We start from the raw sequence: 19,828 nt of genomic DNA on the forward strand, positions 1-19,828 counted from the left end.
AATAAGCAAAGAAATGTGGTATTGCTCATGTTAATCTTGAGCTAAGCTGAAAAAGTTCTGCTTCAAGGTTCTGTCACACCAAATACACTCGTCTTGCTAAGTATATGTATCAGGTTCACTGCCTCTAAACAGGCAGCCTCTCCTAAACTAGTGGTAAACATTTTGATTAGTGAGAAGTGTTTTCACATCTGCTTATTTCAAGCATAAGTGCTTTTCTCCTTCTCACAGAAAAATTGAGATAAGCAAATATCATCATCCCCCATTCATTTCCACTTGCAGTTTCAGCCAGTATGTAAATACAAGTCTTGGAGGACCAGAAAATGTCTTAAATTAACACAGTACTTAAACTGCATTGCCCAATGCTAGGGAGCGATGGGAAATTGGCATTCCTGATGGAGCTGTGGTGAATATTCATTTTTCCATCTGGAAACTTAAGCACATGCGATTTAGCAGATTGAAAACTGGTGTGACTTCAGTGCTGTAACTACATAAACTTCACAATCTTGAGAGTGTCATGCACATTAAAAAAATAAATGTGTTGCTGTAAAAGTATACAGATGAGATATAGAACTGAATTGGTTGCTGAAACGAATTAAGTCCACTTTTCAGAGGTAACCTGGGGCGCCGCCATGTTAAGAAAACTCTTGGGTGGGGATTCAGGACCCCACTTTGACCACTGTTATGAGGGGTCAGAGGAACTTGGAGACATTCTTCGCCCATTTTTCCACACGATTCCAACTTCAACAAGAATTGCCAGGATCGTCTTAGAAATACAGAATATTGAGGAAATGGAAAGAAACTGAGTAACTCAAAGACATATCTTATGCCATAAATAAAATTCTGTCGTTAGAGCTTGGATTGAAACCCTCCCGAGGACTGACAGCTTGTTCCTCTGTTAGAACCACTCTCCTGAAATTAATGGGCTTGGCTTTGTATCTCCAACTGTTCTGCACAAATGAACCACACTGGGAATCAGTTGGAGTCACTGAAGCTTAACACAAGTCCAGCTATTGTTTACATGGCTCCCATGAAACCCCTGTGCCAAACTGATTAGATTTACAGTTCATTCGATAAGCTTGTCTGCTCATGGCACATAAGGCGGTGAACCTTTTCACAAAATGAAACTAGAGTTGGAGAGAGAAATAACAAAGCCTTTAATGAAGAGGGAGGCTGAGAGACTTCGGTGGGGGATCTTCTAAGTTTCTAGGAAGCCTCCGTTGTGCTGAGGTTCTCCTGCTCAGCATTGGCACGATACTCTGGGATTCGTCCTCCTGATGAACAGAAAGTCTTTAGTGCCATCTTCAAATGCATTGTGATGATGGATACGTGTAATGCTAATGGGAACTAGGGGCTATAAAAGACTCTTAAAGATGAAATGGGCCAGGGAGCGGCATATGGATGAGTGGAAGGCATCACCAACCACACAATGGCAGAGCTGCTTTTTGTTCTTCCCCTATCCCCATGCTAGAGGCTGGGAGAAAATGTATAAAGCCTACCGTATTTGCTCATGCTTTGGACCTGTTATTGAGTGATTGGGAACTAGTCATGGAGCCATGAAATCATCTCCCTCGAAACTCTTTCTAATCAACTTTTAAGCAAGTATAACTGATCTCATTTGTCCAAGAGCATGACTCAGTAGCTTAGTCAACCACATCCTGGCACTGTGGACTTGCTCCCGCTGAGAAAGATGGCAGCGGATGGGTCAACTGAGTAGAAGCTAATGCTTACCTTCGGAGGAGTCCCACACAGGAACTTTATACTACATCTGTTTTGGTTACCTATCGCTTCATCACAAACGACCCTGAAACTTAGTGGCCTGAAACAACCGTTGCTTTATTATTATCTGTGGGTCTGGAATTCAGGTAGGGCTTGGATGGGTGATTCTTCTGCTTCATACAGTGTCAGCAGGGATTACTTGGTGGTATCCAGATGGTGGCTGGATAGGTTTGTAGGCTCCAAGATAGCTTCAGTCCCATACATGGCACTTTGGCGCGGACAGCCAAAAAGCTGGGCTCAGTCAGCCCCTTCCCTCTCCATGTGGTCTCATGGCTGCTTCACCATGGAAGGTGGACTTCTTACATAGTGGCTCAGGGTCCAAGAATGAGTGTTTCAAGAGTCCCAGGAATGAGCTATAAGGCTCCTTATGCTTTAGCCTGGGGAGTCCCAGAATGTCATATCTGCTTTCTTGACCAATTTTTATTGGTCAGGAAGGTAACTGAGGACAGTTAAGATTCAAGGGTAAGAGAAGTAGACCCCACCTCTCAATGAGAGGAATGTCAAAAAAATCTGTGGCCATCTCAGGTTTGCCTCAAACACTTTCTTGTGACCATATAGAAAGAATTCAGTATTATAAGTCATTTCTCAAATCCCTTATCCAAAAATGGGGAAAAAGTAAAGGAAAACTCTTAAGAAACCCTTATGCACACACTGAGTGTGCACTGAATGCTTAATAATATTTAGTAAACCCTGCTATGCATTGAGTGCTTAATAACATCAATATTTAGTAACAATTGGGAGATCAGTTCAATGAAATATATGATTGAGAGTAATTGCACAGGTTTCAAGTAGATAACACTTGGCTGACAATTTTACTATCAACCTTGAATAAATCACAGAGAACATTGATGTTTATATAAAACAATCTAGTCTGTATGTATTAAACTCTGGGGCTCACACATTGGATGCCTTTTCCTATTGTTCACCTTGTAGTCTTTTACTGCTACAACGATACTCCTTCACACACTGCCCATGTCTCCAGGATTCTAAGTAAACTATAATTGTGCCTTGGAACCACATTGTATCATCTTTACAGATGCAAACAGAAGCCTATTTCCTGCAGTGTTTTTTCACTGCAATAAAAAAAAAGTCACATCTGTAGTATTGCTTCAAGCTCATAAGCCTCAGCTGTGTCTGCGGGATACTCAATGCATGCTTTCTCTCAGAAGTCTTTTCCTGAGAAGGTCTAGCTGGCATTAAGCATCCTCCCATGTAGGCATGTGCAGTTGGAATGGGAAGAGGGCAGGGTGCAGAGCTGACCCAGTTATATACTATTGTTTACTATTGGGTAGATTGGGTGGTGGAGTGGGAGGTTAGGGAAATCTACCACCTGAACCCTTCCTACTTCATGTCACCATGTCTTTTCTTTCTTTGGTGACTAAAGGACAAGATAGACTGAAGGTGATAACATTGTTAGCACTTTGGGACAGTAGACCAAAGAGTGAAACAAATGTGTTTTCCAATTTCAGGAACCTAGCCTTCTTAAGACGTGGCTCCTTTCTTTGTTCAAAGGAGTTCTGGATTTGCAGCCATCATGCCCCCCTCTCCAATCCACCCTCCTCCTCTCCAATCTCCCTCCAATCTCCCCAAAATCCTTTGCTAAGAATTTCCATTCCAGGTTAGGCAGTCCACTTTCACTTTTACTAGCTGTGTTTGAATTGTTGGCAGGATTATAGTATCAGAGACCTTGAGTCCAAAATGGTGCCTTGTTAATTGGCTGACTTGTTGCAGGGGTTTTCCATTTCCATGAGAATTACTGTTCTTTAGAGGAATCTGGGTGGGGAGGATGTGCCCTTTGAATAATGTGCACTATTGGGTATGCTCGGTTTTAAGCACGTAATGCAAGGGTGACACACTTTCTAAAAAAAGCTCTCCAACTTCAAAGAAGTCTTCTGGCATAAAAGTGATAATTGATGAAAACCCTTAGGTACCCTAGTCAGTCATTTTTTTAGTAGCTTCCATGTTCCAGGCCTAATTATTGGTACTGGGGATACAAAGATGAGTAAAGCATGGCCCCTACTTTGAAGGAACTAACAGTTTAGCAGACAGTTATATAAGCATATAAATAACAGTATTATTCAATATGAAGTAGGAGAGAGGTGTATGCAAAGTGTTGATGGAGTCTGAAAAGGGAGTGCCTGGGCAGATGGATATGGTGTCTACTTAATGCTACTCTCTCTTCTTTGAATATTTATTCTAAGTGGCTGATGGCTGGAATATATATATATATATATATATATATATATATATACACACACACACACACACACACACATATATATGTATGTATATATACATATATATAAAACATTTAATATATAATTAACATTTGAAAACATTTCAACTTTAGAATATGTTTTAAAAATACACATAACTCTCAAACTATTTTTCCTGCATTTGAATTATTTAAAAAATACAGATTAAAAACTGTTTATAACCCCTAAAGACATCGCTAGATGACTGCAGTCAACACATAAAGAAAGTCTCAGAGAAATAGATGTACGTATTTTGGTTATTTACAGAGAGCAAATTAGGAAATTCTAATAGCCCTTCAAAATCAAAGAGCTGACTGTCTCCCATACTCTCTTACCTCCTTTTCAACCAGTACAGCATTTACCCAACGATGTCTGTAACCAACAGCAACCGGGGATGAGTTGGCTACCGGGGAAAGTAAACTTCTGGAGCAATGGGGTGGAGCCTCTATTTCCTAGTAGGGTCCAAGGCTGAAAAAATTCACCCTGGTTCATTGGACGTGGTAGGGCACAAACCACCCCGGTTAGCCTTTCTACGCTTTCCGTCCTCCTGTGAGCAGCAAGAACAAGCAGCACGTGTTCATGTATGGACACCCCAGCCTAACTGATAAAACGTGACTGCTGGCTTTTTTTCCTGCCAGAGAACAGCTTTGATCAAGATGACATTTTGTGAGCTGCTACAATTCCTTGTTTGGGAGTCAGGAAATCTGGTCTCGGTGGACTATTTGTCAGCCAAGGCTGAAAAAGGTTGGTTATGAACGTGTGGTGTTGGTTATGAAATCAGAAGTCAGGATATTCTGAGTCTTAATTTGGTCGGAGACCCTGACATTCTCTCTTACGAAAAGTCCCGCTTCGATGTCTCCAGACATAAAATAGGACAATACCTTTTGCCTTGTGGAGATGCACTGAAAGGTTTTTGAAAATGAAATGTGGTGTAAGTATCCTTTTCACCAGGGAGCGTCCAGAAACACCTTGTACAATGCAGAACCATTCAGCCCCTCACTTTGGATCACGTGAGCTGGGACAGCAAAGCCTTTGTTACAGGAACATTCTCGGCTGTTAGGTGGTCCAAATTTCTGCATTCTTTTTCTCCTTTCTTTGCTTTTTGTTCTTTATAGTGGTGTGTTCACAGGGCAGAATGTATTACATTGCCTTCAAATGTGTTGTTAATGTGACAGGAGAATCACCTTGTTAACTATACTGAGTACTTAATTATTTGTGTGCAAGTGGCTTTCCAGATTCAAAAATTTTGAGGAAATTTTGAAGTTCAGGATCTGATTTCCCTGTGAAGTGTCATTTTCTCCTAATTACCCTGATGATTCATTTTAAGTAGTAGAAGCTGCTTTAATATTAGCAGCAAGATGTATTCAATTAAGATAAATCTTCAAACAAAATAACAATGATTTTTAAGTTGGCCATGATTTTTGATAATCTTTAGCACTTACTTTTCCCCTGGCTGATCAGATCATGGAAAGAGGAAGATAAGGATATGTTTGGGCACATATGTCCACTCTTCATCTCTTTCTCCTACCAGGCCTCCTGGCTGGCGAGTCCTCTGAACTTTTTCTCTTCCAAACTTATGATACTAAGTTTGGAACCCATTGTTGCTTCTGCAAAGACTGGCAGGAGATAGAAGTGGTCCAGAGCCAGGGTGAAGCACAAACTTGCTTCCATCCAAACCTCAAGCACTGAGAAGTTATGATATGACAGAGATTATTTGCCAAGCTATGATGGGAAGGAATGGTTTACCCTGACCACTTACATCAGGTGAATGTGGGGCGCAGGGGACCTCATTCACATGCTTCCTCTCCCTATGTGTCCCTGATCTGAAGCCCTCCTTTGTTTTATATTCTAGTATATTTGCTTCTCCTTCATTTTCACAGCTACTATTTTATTCAGCACATATTTAATAGCAGACACTGTGCTCTGTATCTCACATATATAATCTCATTTAATCCTTACAACAACCTGGTGAAGTAAGATTTCTGGCCATTTTACAGACTAGAAAACTGAGTCCTGGAGAAGTAGAGGAACTTGCTCCAGGCTGTCAGCTGGGAAGTGGGTGAGGCTAAGCTGCCTTCCCTGAGTGCTTGCTTTGACCTGAATTGATACACTCCAGAAATCACTGGGTTAAGTCCTAACTCAGAATCAGCTTGTCTTTTTTTCCAGTTAAGATATTTTTCTAGAAAGCAAGAAAAAATTTTAAAAACGTCTCCTCCAAGTTTGGCCTGTCAAGACTGCATTTGTGCGGCATGAGATACACAGAGATTCATGTTTGTTTCTGATGATGGTGGGGATGGAAAACCAAATTTTCCAGTGGGGGTTTCACCTCAGCCTTGGGAGCTCAGTTTTAGACTTAACTTGATTCATTTAAAGTTTGAGTTTATTTCTGGCTGGCTGGCAAAATGTGCCTTCTTGGCTTAGAAAATTTCCCTCAAAACAAATTTGAAAAAAAGAATCCCACCTAAAATGGCAACATGAAATACTGTACAACATTTAATGCACTCATAACAAGCAAATTAAAAACATTCAACTTAAATTTACTTTAAAATAGATCTGGTGGGGCTTCCCTGGTGGCGCAGTGGTTAAGAATCCGCCTGCCAAGGCAGCGGACATGGGTTCAAGCCCTGTTCCGGGAAGATGCCACATGCCGCGGAGCAACTAATCCCATGCACCACAACTACTGAGCTACTGAGCCTGTGCTCTAGAGCCCGCAAGCCACAACGACTGAGACCCCATGCCACAACTACTGAAGCCCGTGTGCCTAGAGCCCGTGCTCTGCAACAAGAGAAGCCACCGCAATGAGAAGCCTGAACACTGCAACAAAGAGTAGCCCCCACTCACCGCAACCAGAGAAAAGCCTGCGTGCAGCAACGAAGACCCAACGCAGCCAAAAATAAAATAAATTTTAGAAAAAGCATCTTTTTTTAAACAAAAGAGCTGGTGAACAACCTAAGGGTCTATTGATGGATGAATGGATAAAGAAAATGGGTAAAGAAAAAATATATATATCACATTTTCACATATATATTACACAATGGAATATTATTCAGTCATAAAAAAGAAAGAAATCCTGCTGTTTGTAACAACATGGATGGACCTTGAGGGCATTATGCTAAGTGAAATTAGTCAGAGAAAGACAAATATTGTATGATCTCACTTATATGTGGAATCTGAAAAAAAAAAAAACAAAAAACAACTCATAGAAACAAAGAACAGATGGGCGATTACCAGAGGCGGGTGGTGGGGGAAATGGGTGAAGGTGGTCAAAAGAAACAAATTTCCAGTTAATAAGATAAATACGTTGTGAGGTTGTAATGCACAGCATGGTGACTATAGTTAACAACACTGTATTGTATATTTGAAAGTTGCTAAGATAATAAATCTTAAAAGTTCTCACCACAAGGAAAAAAACTAACTCTGTGAGGTGATGGATGTTAACTAAACTTATTGTGGTGATCATTTCATAATATATACATGTATCAAATCATTATATTGTATAGCTTAAACTTATACAACATTCTATATCAATTATATCTTAATAAAACTGGAAAAATAAATAAATAAAATAGATCTGAGTGTTAAAATAAGGTAGAGCTGGCAATCTGGATTATCCTGGTCCAAACCAAAGGCAGATTTGCCCCTAGAAAATGTGCTGTGACTTACAGCAAATAAAATATCCAAACAAAAAGCATTAAGGCTCAGTGTGGAAGGAAAACCCCTGAACACGTATATAGAGACAAAAAAAGCAATTGGAGAAAACTCTATTTCTTTTTCTGAAACACAAAAAAATCTGCCACTGAACAGTCTGAATCCCAGTTTGGAACAGTTTGCTATATACACCTAGTTTATAAAACTGTAGGTATACCATGGGTCAGTGCATAACTTGTAAAAGCCAAATTGTGAAAGCCTGTACACACGGGTGGAAGTTCTGACACAACATTCTAAGTGCTTCAGCTCATGCTAACTTTATTCATCCTCAAGGCAAGGCGACTCTTTGAGGGTGGATGCTATTATCCCTACTTCATAGCTGGGGAAACTGAGGTGAAGAGATATTCAATGACTTGTTTAAGGTCACCTGGCCAGTGTGGAGCAGAGATGGGATTTGAAGTGACTTGGGTTCCACGGACCATGTGCTAACCACTCTGACAAATGGCCTTCATCAAAGGGCCGCAGGGAACATGTGAAACTGTTGATATGGCGATGTAATGCGACCACAGAAGAATAAAGAGATGTTTTAATAGTTTCTACGTTGCCTAAAAGCAGCAAATATGATATCCTCTGCTGTTGGTGACGACAAAGTCAATAGAACAGGGAACCTGAGAGCAAAAATGATTAAAGTAGGTCCCAGGAAATGGAAAATATATCAGGCATGACGTGAGTACCTCAGACCTTTGCATGGGTGACCCATAGTTTAAAATTATTTACAAGCTCCTCTACCAAAAGTGGAATATAGAACAAAAAAATTTCTTTTGAAAAGTGTATCGATAAAATACAAGAATTCAAAAGCTGTCAACTGAGCAAATGCTTCTATTCATTGCTTTCACTGCCTTTTTACTTAAAAATTTCAGTTTGTAAAATTTCTTCTGTGATTATCCTATCATTTTCTTAGGTATTCCATTTTGTTTGTTTTCTAATGAGGATTTTGGGGAACATGACACAATTTTGTCATAACTGGATTTGTAGAGCCCTTTGGTTTTTTCATACACACACACACACCCCATGCCATCTAATGGTCAGCACACCTTTATCATCAAGCTCTCTCTATCACTTTGGTTCCAGACAAATGTCTTTTTGTTCCAGAATTTTTTTCATTATAACTATGTACCTCCCTCCTCAGGTCTTTACTTCATAATTTTTAGATGTCTTGATTCTTTCATTCCTTTGACCCTATAGACTGACATTGTCCTCAGCAGATCCCGAAGGACCTCTAAACCTCCTTTTTCTAAGACACCTCTTATGTCAGCCCTAACTATTTACCACAGAAATGACAACTAATTCACAAACCTTGATTGTTACAGTTAATCAGGAAGCACTGCCAATCTCCAAAGAGGTTATTATTAAGAGCCTGGGTTTGACTCAATTTCAAGTATGTTTGGCATCGTAGCCAGAGATAGGTGGAAGGCAGGAGTGTGAGTCCCCTGTAATGGGCACTTGGCACACTCCAGAACAAGTCTCTCATCCTTGTTTTTATCCCCTCCTTCTCCCACATAAGTAGTACTCAATTCGGAAGCACTATGTTTAAATTTAACATTATGTAAAATTTCAATTTGAGCATAATCTGTATTTGGGATCTAGGAGCTAACTCTGGCTATTCAAACGTCATCGACTAAACATACCTTTGGGAGGAAGCAAGAATTACTCTTGGAAGCAAGGGGTGATATTCGGTATAGTTAACAGTTGGTATGACATGAGCACACCCAATCAGAAGCCCTTGTAGTGCCAGGCAGGGCTTAAGGGCTCAAACCTTTGAGCTGCTGAATTGTGGGGAAGTTGGCGGGTCCTAGGAAAGTGGCCAGTTGAACCTGGGGAGCTCAGGGCATAGCTTTTGGCTACTAGTTCAGAAGTATTTCAGCAACCATTACAGCCCCATCAGTGGCTCCTGCTGAGTACCAGCCTGCAGTGAGGTTCGTTGTGCTCTAACTATAATAGCTGGGACCTGTACCCCCTGGAATAGTATGTGTTTAACATGAAGAAGAAAGGCTAACTTGCATGAAAAATCATATTGCAGATGTTTCTTAGCTTACTAGATTATAATCTCCAACGGTTTCTCAACCTTACCAAGGTTATCACGTACTGGTTAAAACAGTGTGATCTTCAAGATTGTCTACTGAACTTGAACTCACTGTACCCCACTTTGGACTATATTTGACTGGAGGTATCGATTGGGAGAGAAGTGGGACGTACCCCCCTCCTGGCAGCTGTTACCACCTGTGGACTCTTGATGATGTTCAGGTGGCTTTTCGGTGTGGTACAGGCTGCTCCCTTGGTGTAAATACCCCTTGCAGCGAGATGGCACATGACCCCTACCCCCCATCACCACAGGCACACTCAGAGCTCCAGCTCTTCCCTGGGACTGGACTCTGCTTCTCTTTCTATGTCAGATTTCAAGGCAGGCTCCCCAAGGCATTCCAGGAGCCTTTGGGCTAGCATTTTTGGCAGACTGCTGAAGACCATGGACCCCTTTTTAGAACAAGGTTTTTATTATTTTTTTTTTAAATCTTTTGGCCATGCCATGCGCCATGTGGGATCTTAGTTCCCCCGACCAGGGATGGAACCTGAGTCCCCTGCATTGGAAGCACGGAGTCTTAACCAGTGAACCGCCAGGGAAGGCCCAGAACAAGGTTTTTAAATGCATAAAATAAAATACATGGGATTACAAAGGAAACCAATTTTATTGAAATACAGTTAACACAATATTTTTTAAAAATTGTGTTATAGCACTATTATATACATTTTAATTGACATATTACATAACAAGATCTAGCTGAGGGTCTATCTGATAACTACTGTAATTTAAGATATTTGCAGCAACTGTGATGTGATGTAAAAAACCTATGGGTTCTACTGGAGACTAAGTCATGGATTCTTACTGCCACCGTGGTGTGCTGCCTACCTTCATAATGGAAGGAAATGCTAAATGTCAGTTAAAGGATTAGTGAAAATAAAAATGTAATTTTTTTTTTTTTCCCATCCAAATTCACAGTAACCTGAATTCTCTCTCCCCGGGTTAACAACCCCTGCAGGATAAAGTTACCCCAGGGGTCAACACCTCACTGGAGGCCCCACCCCTTGTGCTGGAGGCTGGAGCCTTTAGGCCACCCACACCGAACTCAGAGCGGTCTCTTGGCAGGGAAGTACTCCTCCCAACTGGTTCTGGGAATTTGGGGGCAGGAAAGAAGGGCTCCTGAGCTCGTGGGTGCCACTTTAAATAACTCATCCTTCACTGTTGAGGACCTTCTCAGTCTGAGAACACCTGGAAACCAAGTGTGAAGTTGCCTACACCAGTGTGACTTCTCCCACAAACTCTCTTTTCCACCTGGACGCAGATCTGTGGATGCTCTGGGGCAAGGCTGAGCTTCAGTTTTCTCATCTGCAAAAAGAAAACACCCACCTCATAGGATTGTTAGGAGCATGAAATGAGATAATAGCTGCGCGTTGTCAATTGCACAGCCCTATTTGTGCTGTTGTCCTTTTCGACGGTTAGGTCTTTGAGGGCCGAGGAGAATCTATAGAGCTCCATTCCCCAAGTACCTGGCCCGCGTTAATCGCTCCATAAACACTTGTGGAATGAATGAAGGCAGCCTGCATTTGCACGTGGGCCTCGGTCGGCGAGCGCCCAGGGCTCCGGGCCATTAGGGCCGGCGCATCACCAGCACTTGTCTTTACTAACAGGTAGTAAACGCCTTTCCGGCTCTGCGCCGAATGGCAGCCACAATTAAAGTGTTTCTCTCCAGGAGGACACCCGAGCTGGGGCTGCCCGGCCCGCAGCTCGCCTCCGGGTCTCCCCGCCGCAGCTTCCGGGCCAGGTGCGGGGCGGCTGGGAGGGGCAGCGCCGCGCCGCACCGCACCGCAGCCGGGCCGGCCGGGAAGGTGCCGGCGGCGGGCGTGCGAGGAGGGGCCAGGGGGTGGGGAGGGACGGGGCGGGGCCGGCGTCCTCGTCACTTGATAAAACGCCTGCGAGTCTCCAGAGAACAACGGGCTCATTCAGTGGTCGGGAGCTGCCCGCGAGGGGGAGCGGCCAGGCGGAGAGCGCGACTCGTCCCGGGGGTGGGGCCGGGCGAGGCGGCGAGAGGAGACCGAGGTGGCCGCGGCGGCAGCCTCGAACCCAGCCCGCAGCGCAGGGCGGCCGCGCAGCTTCCCGCTCCCCTCCCGGTGCGCCGGCCCATGGCGGCCGCGGGGCGACTGTGGCTGCTCTACCTGTCGGCGGGGCTCCTGCCGCGGCTCGGCGCCGCCTTCAACTTGGACACCCGCGAGGACAATGTGATCGAGAAAACCGGGGACTCCGGGAGCCTCTTCGGCTTCTCGCTGGCCATGCACTGGCAGCTGCAGCCCGAGGACAAGCGGCTGTGAGTTCCCCTATTCTGCCCACCCCATCGGGGCGCCGGCCCGCGAGCGAACCGGGGCGAGGGCGCGCCGCGTTCCCGCCGGCCGGCCCTGCCTTGCCCGGGACTCCGCCGGCCCCCGGGGGGAGCGGGGCGCGACGCCCCGCGCGCTCGCCTCCGGCCCCGCCCGGCGCCGCGCCTCCCCCCCATTCAGCCCCGGAAGGAGGAGAATCCGGGGGCCGACCCCTGCGGACCGCGGCCCCGGTGCCAGGCGGGGCTGTCCTCGGCCCCGGGAGAGTTTACTTTTTTTTTTTTAAACAAAGTGTTTTCCGGCTGTCCTTCCCTCTGGGCGTTTGCTGGGAACCCGGCAGGTGGCATGCTTTGCTGAGCTTCACGTGTGTGCTAGGCGGGGGTGACGTGGGGTGGAGGGTCGCTGTACGCTGCGGTGAGGTGACTGGGAGGGTCGTTCAGGGAGATCCAGGCCTTTCCCAAACTCACAGAGAGCACCGCGGCCCCCCGCAGACTCGCGCGCCCCGCACAAGTTGGAAAGCCACCTTTCATCACGTCCTGCGAGGCTTTCCCCGAAGGGCGGGTGCTCCAGTAGGAGAGACTTTTACATGCCTTTCCCCTTTTCAAAAAGATGGAACTAACCACGCACCTGTTCGCAGGCTAGATCAGCTGAGAAAACAAGACTCTCTTAGTGGTGTGGCCGACCCGTCGCCCAAGCCCCAAAGCGTCCGGCGCCACCCGAGACCCTCTGGGCCCCTGCACTGGGCAGACCCTGCCGAGGGGTGAAAGCAAAATGTCCGATCTGGGCTGGTGCTTTGCAAACAAGGTTTGGAAGTGACAGCCCCGCACCATGGCAGAGCAGTGCTCTTCCCTGGAGAAAGTGGAGACCGGCACTCTTAGCCTCTCTTTTTCTTTGGAGACAGTGTTTGGTTCCCACATGATCAAACTCTTTAGGCTGGAGAGGGTATTTGGGAGCTTAGTCGCCGTAATCGCTGTGAGCTACATTCTTGATCTGTGCTACCGAAAAATAAACTCACAAAAGGTCCCCCCTCCCCACAGGCCTTTAGTTGAACTGAGGTCCTTCCAGGACCAACAGAGCGAAGAAAGCAAAGTGCAGCTACAGGAGAGAGGACTTTGTGTTTATGAGAGGGGAATGGGATTTTAGGGCTGGAGGAAACCTCTTGATTTCAGCAATTGAGAACTTTGGAATTGGTGAATGTTGCGGGTCCCTGAATCTTAAAGTCAGATTTTTCTGGTAACACCTGCTAGTGAAGCAAAGAAATTAGTTGGGGGTGGTCTGCAGGCCTGGCCAGCTGCTTATACGCTGCTTTCTCTCAGTAGAAATAATGGTTATGCTGTAAATTTGAAATGGAAGGTGGTTTCTGGTAACTCAGTGAATGGATGACACTTAGTGTCTCTGAATACTTGAGCTTGTAGATGTGCATCTACCCATAAGGAGAATGAACTTGTTAGTGCAGAAATGATCGTGGGCCCGCAGGGGGAGTACATTCTCCTTAGCATTCTCTGCGCCAGATGCCTACTGAAGCTGGTGGTTTCCTTGAAATACTTGTTCAAGCAAAGATTGTGAAGGGGAAGTACTGGGGCAAGAAAGTGTCTTGGTGGAGATTTGCAAAACGTGACTTCAGCCAGGATCTCTGTTGTCACTAAGGTTAGCCGCATGCTTGCTAAAGCTTGTTCTCTCTGGTGGGCTTCTCTATTAGAGCTGCTGCAAGTAAGTAAGAAGCAGCCTGTGTTTGGGGTATGATGCCTTCTAGAAATGCTCTTCTTAGGGACTGAAGGAGAGGAGCAGCTCACTCTAAGGGGAGTGTATCTTTCCTTCGAGCTCAGAGTGTGGCAGTAACCACACTCTAAGGGGCTGTGGTTTATGTCAAATGCTGCGTCCCCCACCCCCACGCCCCTCCCCTCCCCCCACCCCCAATCGCTTCTTTTGGTAAAGTATTCCAGCAGCATTGGCCCCACCAGGAGAACCAGCACACACAGGCCGTATCCACATCAGTTGTAACCTTTGTCAGTAAAGGATGTGTGTAAATAACAGCTGGTGAGGCTGAGACCTCACAACTTCTGGGCCAGCTTCCTAAACTCTGTACTTGATGGAAAAGCTCAGTGGGCGTATTTCAGGGAACTGGTGAGAGAGACCTCAGCTCAGAATTCCTTCTCAGCTGTTACTTTGAGCCTTAGTGTCTTTATCTGTAAAACGGAGATATTACTGCTTAATAGGGTTGTTGTGAGGATTAAGAGATAACATGCAAAGTGCCTGATTCCTGCCTGGCATGGGTATTTGCTGACTAAATGCTGATGCATTTAGAAGCAGTAACTGAATTCCTACTGTGTGCCCTGCTACTCCACAGGTGTTAAACATCCTGTGATTCTCACTCTGCCAAAGAGTAAAGTCAAAGGTTATTGTAGGTTGGGTAATTTAAACGTAGTCACATTTATGAAACCCATTTTCAAAGCAATTTAACTTTAATCCATTTTAGACTTATAACAAAAGTTAATTTCTTGAACAGGGGACTTTACTGAGGCAGGAGAAGTAAAATACCAAAGATGTGTGGGCATAGCAGATGAATGCAGAATTATGGGAACAAACCATAGATGTTTGCGGGTTAAACTTTCTACGATGCCATTTAAATATTTAATAACATCTTAAACTCTACTTAACATTTTATAACAGAATAATATTGTATCTGAGAGCCTTAAAACATGCTGGGTGTTCCTAGAACTCTGGGGACTGTAAAATTGAAATAGAGACTTGTAAACTTTCCTCGGCTGTGTATTAAAGAAGTTTCAGACTCCAAAAGGTTCTTAGATGGTTGGCTGAGTTACTGAGGTCTGAGGACCTTGGAATCTTTCATTTCTCTTAGGTAGTTAAGGTTGAGTCACCCTGCCTAGGTAGAAAGTAGGGGGTGGCATCTGTGGGTATGTCCATCCCGTGAATCATCCCTCTTAGCTCTTCTGGGAAGAGACGGATCTGTGTATGACCGCAGGGCAGAATCTGGAAGGAAGAGATAAGTGATATCCTCAGGGAGCAATCCTGGGTCTAATCCAATTGCCATTTTCTTATTTTGGGGAACTTTCTGATCACTGCCGTCTTCCTAAGGCTCTCCAGGCCCACTGTCGCTTCTGTTCTGACTCTAACATTTGCTCTTGGTTTTTCTCAGACTTGCGATGCTTCCGCTCTTAAAATCGTGTTTACTGAACTAGAGATCATCTAGTCCAACTAGCTCCCTTTATAGATGAAGAAACTGAAGCTGAAAGTTAGGAAATGTCTAAAGTCTCTTGAGTGCTTAAGCAGAATCTTAACAAAATCTGGATGTGAACTTGGTATTTCTGACTCACGCTCATTCCACCTCTAAAAGGAAAAGTCAGAAGCCTCCTTCAGACCTGGAGAAATTGGCCAGCATCTGAATTTTGGAAATGTGCTATGTGCGGTAGATTTATTAAATTGCTCCCCATGTGGGTCAGGCTGTCTATTTAAGTATCTGTGCCTGGACTCTCTTCCTATTGACCCTTATTCCAGCTGGCCTTGGATCAGCTTCCGGGTCCTTCTTTGCCTGTCACTCCTTCCCCTTCTGAAAAAGCCCAGTGAGGGGTGACTGGAGCCAGCCCAGGATCAGAACTGTGTCCAGGATGTGTACTTAAGTACTTGCTTCCTTGCATTCATTCAGAGTGCCATGCGGCTCAGGGCCATCGTCCAGGGACTGTCTCAGTCACCTTGAGTCCTCAGAGTCGAGAAAGAGACAAAATGGGCAGGGAGACTTGGAGGAGATCTTAGGACTCTGCAAGGAAGCAGAAATGGACGAGTTGAATTTGAACACAGGCTGGTGTGAGCCTATCCAAGTAATGACTTAGGGTCAAAAAAGAAAAGTATTTTTGTGGTATGTGTCATATGTCGGGAAAGTCAGGTGAAATGCTCATGTAATAAAGTGTTACACTATTGTAAAGAAGCAAGTACTGTGTTCTTAGTTGTATAATTCTCTATTTTAGCGTAACAATAATATCAAGATTTAATTTAAGCTTTGTAACCAAATAGTGCTGGAACTATGGTGCCTGGTTCCCCTAAGAACCTTGACCTAACTTATTGCTATGGACGAAGTGGCAGGTGAATTATCTGGCACTTTCAAGATAGAAAGTGGAGACATAATAGAAAATACTATCCTTTGCTTAAGTAACAGGGTCAGTTTTACCTGGAACCCTGGTTGGTTCCGAGTCAGCCCACCTTGAAGAACATATTCATGTTGTAAGAACCAGTTTAAATTTCTCCATGAAAGCCTTTTGAGCCCAACCCATACTACAGCACTTCTTCTTCCTTTGAATGTCCGTATCCCTTCGTATCACGTTCTGATGGTTTTGTGTATATCGGTTATCTGCCATTTTCAGAGGATGATCTAATCTCTCCCAGCTGGATTATAGGTTATGTGAGGGCAGGGGTCTTAACGTTCATTTCTTTGCCTGATGGCACGTAGCATATGCCTTGCAAGTACAATGGAGTCATATCATACACTCAATTTAACTTGTGAAATCAATTTTTCCAGCCCAGGGTAGAGACGGAGAAATCCCTTTATTTAGCCCTCTGTCCTTCCCTGCTCACCGTAGGTAGGCATTGGTCTCTGCTCCCCCAGGGAAAGAGAAGCTATGGTGGTAACGCAAAGACTCCACAAGACCTCAATTCTTGGTTTTTGAGTTCTCAAGGGCCCAGGTCCCAGCTAAGGGATTTTCATGAGTGATTTTTTTTTTTATAGGTGATTTTTAATTACACTTGACTTTTGCCTTAAAGGCAGACTTTAGAACTTAACCCCAGAAATACAGGCTGACCTGCACTGCAGTGCGTACTCAGGATCTGCTGGTTGTTAAAACGAGACTAGATAGAGAAGGATGGCCGTAGCGTAAGATCCTGGAAGCTACTTGACAAGGGTGTGGAGGGCAGATGGAAGTAAGAATGTGAGGGCACTTGTGAATTGATGGCTAAAGCTTTACCTATTCATGGTTAGTAAGGGAATCTTGGATACATGGAGCTCTTAAGTGCAATGGTGAGGAAGCTGCTGACCCTCTCCAGTGAGAGCTGTAGAATGGTGAACCAGGTGGATCACTCTCAGCTGAGAGCTAATGGCCTTTTGGGAGGGTGGTCAAGGTTGAGCCCTGCAGTAAAGGGCCCTGGGAGCTTTACTGCTCATCTTACCCTTGTGTTTTGGGGTAAAAGTTTAGAATCAAATAACTATATTTGCGAGGAACCTTAGAGGTTCTCAAATCTGGCTGGCCGTCAAGGTAATTTGGGGAATCTCTTTATAAAAAATATAATTCTAGACTCAGTTCAGATCTATTGTACTAGTTTCCATCTGTTCATAAAGTTTTCTAAGATTGAGCTAGATGAGCTTTTATTTTTCACACAGAAGGCAGAAATAGTGTAGTGGATAAGAGCAGACTCTAGAGCTAGAGTCTAGATCCCAACTAGAGTCTAGAGCTAGATGGGATCAGATCCTGCTCTGCCATTTACTAGCTGTGACAGTGTGCAGGATACCTATGATTCTGCTTGGCATTCCAGCATGTAGGGGTTTTCCACACACATCGCCAAGCCATTCTCAGATACTAGTCAACTCAATTCTGACACTCTGTACCTGGAGATAGCATCAGATTCCACAGATTTAGGGTTCAGTCCTGCAAGACTGCCTCTCCCCCACTTCAGATGCCCATGTCAAGTCCAGGTTGTCCCCTCTGCTGACGGACTGGCTATAAATTGGAGGTTCCCATGACCCCCTTCTTGGGTTTGATTAATTTGTTAGAGTGGCTCTCAGAACTCAGAGAAACATTTTATTTACTAGATTACCAGATTATTATAAAAAGATACAACTCAAGAACAGCCAGGTGGAAGAGATGCGTAGGGCAAGGTATGGGGAAAGTGGGGTTTCCGTGCTCTCTCCTAGCACGCCCCTCTGCCCACATCTCCACGTGGTCACCAACCCCGAAGTTCTCCAAACTCAATCCTTTTGGGTTTTTATGGAGGCTTCGATACATAAGGCACAGCTGATTAAATGATTAGCCATTGCTGATTGAACTCAACCTCCAGCCCTTCTTCCCTCCCCTGAGGTCAGGAAGGTGGGGCTGAGAGTTCCAGCCCTCTAATCAAGTGCCTGGTTCTCCTGGCAACCAGCCCCCCTCCCAGGTGCAGTCCCTTGGCCATCTCATTACCATAACAAAAGACATCTTTGTCGCTCTCCTTACTTAGGAAATTCCAAGGGTTTTAGGAGCCCTGTGGCAGGAACAGTGGAAGGAAAGCCAAATGTATTATTATAAATCACAATACATCATCTCTCTGGGTCTCTTTCCTCAGCTGTAAAGGGAGGATAATTGCACCTTAGACTAGTCCTGACTCAGAGTAATAAGCACTTTGTGTGTGTGTTAAATAAATGTGGTAACCAAGGCTGTGAGAGGTGAAGTGGCCATGACATGTTGGGCAAGTTGGTTCTCAGTCCACATCTTCCATGCTTCCTGGCCTGTGCAGTGTGTGCTTTCTCCTTTGGGGTTTGATTTTGATAATGTTCAAGTGTCCATCCTCCCTTCGCATCCATTCTACAGTTACATGTTTGGAAAGTACACCTCAGAAGAACCACGCCTTGTGGCCTTTTGGTAGCTGCCACGCGGTAGATAAACACCAGCAGGGTTTCAGTAAGCAAAGGAGATGAATGGGCAGACTGGTGCGGGGATGATGAGGTTCCGGACGGCAGGGGCTTCGGGCATAGGCTACCCACGGAGGGTGGATTGTGCAGTTACAGGGTGGAGTGATTCATACTGTCTGGTTTCCAGATCTTCTCAGACCTCTGTGACTTTCAAAGTCTCAGCTCCCACCTTATTCCTGGTAGGCTGGGTAATGTGCACTCCACCCAGGGCAGGGCTGATGACGATTTATTTTTCATAGTCCTTTGTTTGGCACTAATGTATGGTAGGAAGGAGCTTGTGCAAAGCTGGATCTGATTTGTTGATGATGAAGCTGCCTAAAGCTGAAAAATGCATGGACAAAGTGTGAAAGTCACGTTCTAGCAGATGTTTGTTTGTTAAACTGGCATTTAGAATTGCATACAGAGATCTCTTGGAACTAAATTGAGGCTAATTGTTAATTAGTTGTGAACTGGGACAGGTCAATTGGCTCTTCACCAGTGTTGGTCCTTATTAGCCTAGTAACAGGGTAGAATGATCACCATCTAAACCACTGCTGTCTGGCTTTTCCGTTTCGACAAACAGGGCAAGACAATTCTAAATCAGTTCACCTGATGCGTGGTTGGTGTGTTTGCCGAATGACACCTTCATAGGCCACAGTGTAGCAGCCCACCTTCCCCGCACGGCCACAGTACTGGATTCCAGTGTTGGATACTGCTGTCACTTCATCTAATCCCAAATTGGCAAAAAGACTTTAGAGAACTTCAAGTCTCAAAAACCAATTAAATGGTAAAGATGACTGTTCCGAATTGAATGAGGGGGAATGGAGAAAGTGCCACAAAAGGAAGGGCAGAAGGCAAAAACAGGTGACAGGGAGCCCTGGTTGTCTGCTCGCGTGTTTATTTGCCAACCAGCTGGGTATGTTTTACATGTCATACAATCCGAAGATTACTTTTTTTGAAAAGCCATTTCAGATATAAGAAAAACCTTTTAGAGAAATTGGCTATATAAGCCTGGGAGTATAGAAATAAAAATAAACTGGTATACTATGCCAGGGGCACATTGGTTAGTGATATG

General features: G+C 44.6%; 1 protein-coding gene across 1 annotated transcript in view; it reads left to right on the forward strand.

The window, feature by feature from the left end:
- Positions 1 to 11,912: 11,912 nt before the first annotated feature.
- Positions 11,913 to 19,828, forward strand: part of ITGA6 (integrin subunit alpha 6) — a 75,553-nt gene continuing 67,637 nt past the window's right edge. The window contains exon 1 of the mRNA XM_082841147.1: positions 11,913 to 12,097. Within this exon, the coding sequence (XP_082697273.1) occupies positions 11,916 to 12,097 (182 nt within the window). The 5' untranslated portion in view covers positions 11,913 to 11,915. The remainder of the gene's footprint in view (positions 12,098 to 19,828) is intronic.

Source organism: Leucopleurus acutus, assembly GCF_964270905.1.
Source record: "Leucopleurus acutus genome assembly, chromosome: 6".
NCBI lineage: Eukaryota > Metazoa > Chordata > Mammalia > Artiodactyla > Delphinidae > Leucopleurus > Leucopleurus acutus.